The sequence below is a fragment of the Lipotes vexillifer genome, unplaced genomic scaffold, assembly GCF_000442215.2.
Source record: "Lipotes vexillifer unplaced genomic scaffold, Lipotes_vexillifer_v1.1 scaffold558, whole genome shotgun sequence".
Taxonomy (NCBI): Eukaryota; Metazoa; Chordata; class Mammalia; order Artiodactyla; family Lipotidae; genus Lipotes; species Lipotes vexillifer.
This window is the reverse complement of record NW_006772769.1, coordinates 1-8,150: the sequence shown is the minus strand read 5'-3', so window position 1 is coordinate 8,150 and position 8,150 is coordinate 1. Positions and strand designations below refer to the sequence as shown.

The window sequence follows — 8,150 nt, the reverse complement described above, 5'->3', positions numbered from 1 at the left end:
GAATGCCATGTCTATACTGCCCCCTGGTGTGAGTTTTTAAAAGAACTCTCCTTTGAGCCCATACAGCCCCTCTGGTGCCAGACCTGGTGAATGCAAGTTCAAGACACCCCTTTCCTTCAGGAGAGTAGAGTACCTCTCCAGGGTGTGTGGCTCGGCGAGCAGAGTATAGACTGGATTTCAGCTCCCACTTGTCCCTGTCCCTGGACCTTTGCACAGTGAACAACCTATCCAACCATCCACGGCAGCCCTGGGGGTATGGGGTTTGAATGAGAGAAAGGCATTGAGTGTGATTTTAAGTGTGGACCAGAGAGATGTTCAGTGTTGTGCACTTGGATATTTTTATCACACAGGATCAATCTTCACTTCCCCGACACCCTGGCATCCATTCCACTGCCCCCTTGCAAAGCTCCCCACTCACTGTGTGGAGGTACATAGACAGCAGCAGTGGCAATGAGCACCGCAGAGCCTCCCCTGTGAGGAGACAGACAGGGGTGATGAGGTAAAAGGTGAGCACAGATGTGAAGCAGATGGTCCCAGAAAATGGGCTTCTGACGAGGAGACAAAACTGAGCTATAATGGGAAAAGAAGGGAAATAGGGGATGGGGCCAGGGTCTCTGGGGAGAAGTAAAATCTTTGGGGGTGTTGGGCCTGAGAGGGTGCTGACACAGCCTCCCCTGCTGGGAAAGCCCAGCACTCCCTGGAACCAGTCACAGGGGCAGGGCCAATCAGTAGCTGGGTCTCTGGAGGACAGAGCTGGGAGCCGGGAGGCAGCCGTCAGGGTGAGGTCGGTGCAGCCCAGGGGACAGCCACTCCCATAGGAGGGAAATACGTTTGGAGTCACCTGAGTTTCAAATCTAGAACCATTTCTGATTCAGACAAGAAGAGGTGAAAAGCAAAGGGGGGAAAACTTGGCTACCGGAGGCGTGCAGGGGAGGGACTGAAGGGGCTTCCTCTGGCCACTTTGGAGGGGTTTGGCTCTCTGGGTTACACTACCAGGCCCTGGGCCTGGCATCTGGCCTGCCATTCTCAGAGGACACAGTCTGTCAGGGGTGACTGGGGCTCCTCTGTGGGTTTGGAATTTGCTGGCCACATTCCTTCCAGACAGTCCCTTTCGCTGTGTTGGCCACATCCCCCGGGACAAAGTAGCCTGCAGATGTGGTTCAGGAGGTGACGGGGACAGACCCTGGCAGCCAGAGCACACTCCTACCTCCTCTCCTTGGGATACACCACTGCGGGCTCCTTCCCCAAGTGTCCCCTTGGCGTAGAGGACAGCAAGGCCGAGTCCCCCCAACTCCAAGGGCCCTCCCTGCCCTCCCCGGTCTCTTCTCCACGAGGGGCAGCGGCTGGCTCAGCAGCACAGCCGGGACCTCACTTTCACGTCCAGGATCTGCAATCAGAACAGGGTGGGGAAGCAGCCACCTCAGCTCCCTGGGGTCCCACGGGGAGGAGCTGGGGGTGTGGGGGCTCTTCTCCTAGAGTGCGGAGGAGGGCTCTGAGGGACCTGCTCGCCCACCAGGAGCACTTGGCTTACGAAGCCCTCACTGTCATTCACGCCGGACTCTCCTCATGGCACATCACCCTCCAGAGAACCAGGTCAGTGAAAATAGTATCAGGAAAGGACATTAGGAAAGCTGGGGTGTTAGTGCCTGCTTTAATGAGGAGAGGTGAGAATTTGCACAAGGTAAACAACGGTGCTGTTTTTAGGGGCAGATGCGGAAATCTGACTTTCCTAGAAAAGCCTGAGGCTGGGCAAAGGAGGGAGGGAGAGGAACTTGGCTGGGAAAGCCAGAGAATGTGAGAACCAAAGAGAGAGTGGGGCAGGGTCTGCAAGGAGAGAGAGGAAAGGGTGTCAACGGAGGAAGACGCGACAAGGAGGAAAGAGGGAACGGCTCTCCCTGATCACAGGACCCACCTCTGCCCACATTGGGGGAGGGGTCAGGATGGTGCCCTCAGAACAGCAGGGGCAGGGAGTCTGCAGGGGCAGCAGGAGCCCCTGCTGTGCTTAGCGCGTTCCATCTGGGATGCCGGGCAAGGGTCCCTTTTCTCAGCCGTGTCTGGGGACAGGTGAGGCGTCCCTGGGACAGCCAGACTGGAGGGATCAGAATGGGTGCCAGTGAGTCCAGACTACAACAACCTCAGGTTTCTGAGCCAGGAGAGAGGCTCTGGCCCTGAGCCGGTGTGTCCCGTCACATCTTGGGCTTGCAGGAAGGCTGAAGTACAGAAGGTCTGCAGCATCACTGACCACCTGGGCAGATTGACCCAGGTGTGCTCTACCCATTGGGACCGGGGGCTGTGGTTCCAAGGAACAGGGGGCAGCTGGGAACACGTGCAGGTGTGTGAGTAGATTTGGGAGACGGAGAGAACCTCACAGCTCCATGCTCCCCGGGCCTCACCTTGTCCCCCACCTGCTTACCGGCCCCCAGGGTGCTCCCCACCAGGGGGTTGACTGCAGCACTCACACCAGGAATATGATGCCCCCAGGACTCTAGGGCCTGGGGGGAGACAGAGGCAGCACAGAGGGTGAGGAAGAGACGAAACTGTGGACCAGAAACCTCCTCCCTTTAAGTCCCATGTACCTGGTGTGTCTTCTCTGGAAAACATAGCTGGCTGATTCCCACTGTCCTTTAAGGCTCTTCAAAAACAACCTTTTCCCTGTGAGCCCCCAAGAAGAGTGCCCACTCCCACAGTGACCACAATGGGCTCCCCAGCCTGGCATCTCCCCTGCTCCGGTCCACAGAGCAGCCCCTGTCATGGGCATTGTCCCAGCTTCACCAGACTTCGGGCATCTGTACCCTGCAGGGACCTGCCAGGGGCAAAGCCACAGTCCTGCTTAAGAATGTGGGTTTTGGAATGAGGCAGAGCTCGGTTCAGAATCATCCCTGACACTTAAGGTCTGTTTCCCACCGTAAAGCTGTTATAACAACATTGAGCGCCTCACACACTAATGTGATGGGGTGTTGGTATATGTCTGGCACTGGGAAATATCCAAAATTATGTTAAGGAGCGTTTTGACTTCCCTAGACTGGGTCTGTGTGCTCTGATCTCTGCACCTGTATCACCCCTATCCCTGGCCCCTCAGCATGGACAACAGCCACTCCTGCTCCTCAGCCTTCCCCACATGGCACACAGTGCCCGTCATGTTCAACCACTCCCCCTGCAGCACCACCACCGCCCAGTCCACGTTCTGCTGCTTCCAGATGCTGACCACCATGTGGGTCCCATCCTGGGCCAGACGCCAAGGTATGGTGAAGCTGATCCTGCAGCAGAGATGGCTGTGATGGCTTCAGCCCCTTCCCTACCTCCACCTGGCAGCCTGATCATGAGACATAAAATGTATTCCCCAGTGTCCCAGACTCCAAATCTGTCTGAGAAAAAAAGAAACTAACTTTTACTGAGCGCCTACTATGTGCTGAGCTTTCACAGTGTCCTATCATCCATTCTATCATAAAGGCATTATTATCCAAGTATAATATTTTACAGAAGTGGTTAAGTAAAGTCACAAACTGCCCAGGGAAACAGATCTGGAGCCCGGATTCAAATCCACATCTGAGTCCAAAGCACCTGCTCTTTCCAGCTTCTCACTCTGCCTCCTGGGAAATGGGAGTGTTTAATGACAGAAGCTCACTCTTGGAAAGATGATAGTTTCCAGAGCTGGGTAACAGGATACTGGATTGGGCAGGGGTGTGGGAGAAGGAAATTGACAGCAGATCCACTCCGTAATGGGGATGCTACATCCCTTGCATGCATCCCAGTTGGGTACTCCCATTACTCAGCTACACGTGGACTCGGTGACCACAGCCATTTTGGCAGCCAGTGCACAGCTCCTGTCTGCCCTACTGCCGTGCATTCTCATTGAGAGAGGGAGTGGCCCAATATGTATGCCATCTGTATGCTCTGTACTCCCAAATTTATGTCTCTAGCTCAGACCTCTCTCTCGAACCCCAGACTAGCGTATTTAAACGTCTACATTTTTACAAAATTATTTTATTGAAGTATAGCTGATTTACAACGTTGTGTTAGTTTCTGGTGTACAGCGAGGTGATTCAGTTACATATATAGTTTTTCCTAATCTTTTTCATTATAGTTTATCACAGGATACTGAATATAGTTCCCTGTGCTCTACAGTTGAACCTTGTTGTTTATCCATTCTGGGTAATAGCTTGCATCTGCTAACCCAAACTCCCAATCCATTCCTCCCCCACACGCCCTCCTTGGCAACCACAAGTCTGTTCTCTATGTCTGTGAGTCTATTTCTGTTTCGTAGGTAAGTTCATTTGTGTCATATTTTAGATTCCACATGTAAGTGATATCATATGGCATTTGTCTTTCTCTTTCTGACTTACTTCACTTAGTATGATAATCTCTAGGTCCACTTGTGTTGCTGTAAGTGGCATTATTTCAATCTTTCTTATAGCTGAGTAGTATCCCATTGTATATATGTACCACCTCTTCTTTATCCATTCGTCTGTCAATGGACATTTAGGTTGCTTCCATGTCCTGGCTATTGTTAATAGTGCTGCCATGAACATTAGGGTGCATGTATCTTTTCGAATTAGAGTTTTCTCCACATATATATGCCCAGGAGTAGGATTGCTGGATTATATGGCAACCTTATTTTTAGTCTTTTGAGGAACCTCCAAACTGTTCTCCATAGTGGCTGCACCAACTTACATTCCCACCAACAATGTAGGAGGGTTCCATTTTCTCCACACCCTCTCCAGCATTTATGGTTTGTGGACTAAATGCCTACTTGACATCTCCACTGAGATATCTAGTAGATACCTCAAACTTAATACACCTGTGACAATTTTAAAACATGTCCGCAAACTCTGTGATATGCTTTCCTTCAGAAGTGGAGCCTAATTCCTCTGCCCTTCAACGTGGGCTGGTTTTAGTGCAGTGAAGGTGATGGTGTGTAACTCCGGGGACTAGGTCACAAAAAGGCACTGTGGCTTCCATCTTGGTTGCTCTGTCTCTCTCTCTCTTTCTTGGATCCCTTGCTCTGGGAGAGGCCAGCTACCAAGTTGTGAGAACACTCTGGCAGCTACAGAGAGGCCCATGTAGCCAGGAACTAAGCCTCCTACCAACAGCCATGTGAGTGCACCATCTTGGAAGTGGATCTTCCAGCCTCAGTTAAGCCCTCAAGCCCCTATTGACATCCTGACTGGAACCTTAGGAGAAACCCTAAACCAGAACCACAGCTAAACCACTCCTGACCCACAGAAACTGGGCTAATAAATGGTTGTCTTAAGTCACTAAATATTGGGGTATTTTGTTACGTAGCAATAGAGAACTAATAAATATCAAAACTAAACTTCTCATATTTTCCCCAAACCTGCTCTATCTTCCGCCTTCCCTCTCTCAGATGATGGCAACTCCATCCTTCCAACTGCCCAGATTTGACTTTGGAGTCATCCTTGATTTCCCTGTGTCATACCTCAGATCCGATATCTCAGAAAATCCTGTTGGTTCTAACTCACTATGTATCAAAATGTAACACTGTCACCACTTGCACTGCTACTACCTGGTGGGAGCCACTGTCATCTGTCTCCCTGTTTCCATCCTTGCCTGCCTAAAGTCTAACCTCAACACAGGAGGCTGAGTGAGCCTTTAAACATGTCAGCCGGAGCAGGTGTCTCCTCTACTTAAAAACTTGCAGTGACTCCGCGTGTCATTCAGAGTAAAAGCCCATCTTAGTCCGTTCCGGTTGCTGTAACAAAAATACAATAGGCTAGTAGCTTATAAACAACAGAATTGTAGAATTTAATTTCTAACCTTCTGGAGGCTGGGAAGTCCAAGATCAAGGTGCTGGCAAATTTGTTGTTTGGTAAAGACCCACTTTCTGGTTCATAGATAGCGTCTTCTCACTATAGCCTCACTCAGTGGAAAGGGTAAGAGAGTTTTCTCAGGCCTCTTTCATAAGGGCACTAATCCCATTATTCATGAAGGCTCCACCCTCAGAACCTAAGCACTTCCCAAAGACCCCACCTCCAAATATCATCAACATGAGGTTTAGGATTTCAATATATGAATTTTGCAAGGGACATAAACATTCAGACCATAGCAAAACCCAAATCCTTGCCATGACCTAGAAGGCTCTAAATGGTCTGTGCTCCCCCTTGCATCTCCGACCTTACTACTATTCTCCTCCCAGCCACAGTGGCCTCCTTGGGTTCTTCAAACATGCTGAGCACACTCCTGCCTTAAGGTTTCTGCACTGGCTGCTCCTCTGCTGAAATGCTTTTCCCTTAGATAGCCACACATCTGTCACCTTCCCCTTCTTCAAGGCTTTGCTTGAATGTCACTTCTCAATGAAGCCAAACTTGGCCACTCTCTACTCCCCTCTCCTTCCATCACTCTGGATTCCTCTTAACTTTTTCTTTTCCACCATACTTATCACCTTCCAACATACTATGTCACTTACTTTTTTATAATGTCTCTTGTTTATTATCCATATACCTTGAGTAGACTATAAGGTCCAGGAGAGCACTGATCTCTATCTGCTTTGTTCACTGATGTACCTCAAGAGCCCAGAACGGTGACTGACTCACAGTAAGCACTCAATATATATTTGTTGGGACTTCCCTGGTGGTGCAGTGGTTAAGAATCTGCCTGCCAATGTAGGGGACACAGGTTCAAGCCCTGGTCTAGGAAGATCCCACATGCCACGGAGCAACTAAGCCCGAGAGCCACAACTACTGAGACTGCACTCTAAAGCCCGTGCTCCAGAACAAGAGAAGCCACCAAAATGAGAAGCCCGCGCACCGCAATGAAGAGTAGCCCCCACTCGCTGCAACTAGAGAAAGCCCGCACCAGCGACAAAGACCCAACGCAGCCAAAAATATAAATTAATTAATTAATTTAAAATAAATAAATAAATATTTGTTGAATGAATGAAAGAATGGACAAATCTACATGTTCCTACATGAGAGATTTATGCAGTTGTGCACTTTTAATCTAAAGCTCTTCATTTCAAAGCTTTTCCAAACTTGTTTGCCTCAAGGAGAAAGACTTAGAATGCTCTTTAGCACATAACATTAGTCTTTGCGGGCCTCCTGCATTCACCCTCAGCAGGCAGGAGTGCTAGGGAGTAGAGAACAGGAGGGAAAGCATGGTCCTTAGCTTGTCAAATTCTCAAGTACTCCAGTTAAAGGACAGCAAAGGAGCTGCTGCTGACGTGGGTAAAGAGATGGTGCCTCTGCAGTGGGGTCTGGGAGTGTCAGGAAATTAATAATAAAGTGTTACAGCCAGAGGGGGTAAGAAACAGCTATATCTGTGGTCCTGTACATCTCTGAGCTTCTAAGATGGCTCAGTGCTGTCCAATAGAAATACAATATGAGGCACATATCATTTCAACATGGAATCAATGTATACAGTTATTAATGATGCATTTTAACTTTTTCTTTCATACCAAGTCTTTGAAATCCGATGTGTACTTTACACTTACAGCAGTTCTCAACTTAGACTGGCCACATTTCAAGTGCTCAGTAACCATATGTGGTTAATGACTGTCATACTGAACAGTATAGATGTAGAACATTTGTCACACCAGGGCAATATATGAGGTGTGTTCCCGTTGTGGTTCAGAAAATGTGGTTAACTGTGTTATAACTCACCCTTCTGAGAGTGATGACAACAAAGAACATTCTACCAGCGTCCATGGACATCCACATAGCTGGAATACTATCTCCTAAATCCGGATCTATGTCCACTGAAGAGTTGTCCTATTCTCCTGGTTTTCATTGACATATGATCTCAAAGAATTGCAATACCAGAGAAAAACGTGTGTGCTCTAAGTACATATGTTGTTTTACTAAAATTTGAGTAAATCTGCAATGACCTAAGCTCTTTGCTAACAATCTATAAGGACAGCGGCACCTCCACGCAAGGCTACAATTCAAAATATAAACTACAGCTAGAGGGGAGGGGGAAGGGGAAGCTGGGACGAAGTGAGAGAGCGCATGGACATATAAACACTACCAAATGTAAAATAGATAGCTAGTGGGAAGCAGCCGCATAGCACAGGGAGATCAGCTCCGTGCTTTGTGACCCTCTAAAGGGGTGGGATAGGGAGGGTGGGAGGGAGGGGACGCAAGAGGGAGGAGATATGGGGATATATGTATATGTATAGCTGATTCACTTTGTTATAA

The 8,150-nt window shown here is 49.0% G+C and overlaps 1 protein-coding gene across 1 annotated transcript in view; it reads right to left on the bottom strand.

Moving 5' to 3' along the window:
- The window catches only part of LOC103078322 (dehydrogenase/reductase SDR family member 4-like), a gene marked incomplete at its 5' end in the record, with an annotated part of 107,400 nt that extends 104,143 nt beyond the window's left edge, over positions 1 to 3,257 (bottom strand). The window contains 3 exons of the mRNA XM_007447911.1: positions 1,373 to 1,387; positions 2,394 to 2,492; positions 3,119 to 3,257. Of these exons, the coding sequence (XP_007447973.1) occupies positions 1,373 to 1,387; positions 2,394 to 2,492; positions 3,119 to 3,257 (253 nt within the window). The remainder of the gene's footprint in view (positions 1 to 1,372; positions 1,388 to 2,393; positions 2,493 to 3,118) is intronic.
- Positions 3,258 to 8,150: the final 4,893 nt, after the last annotated feature.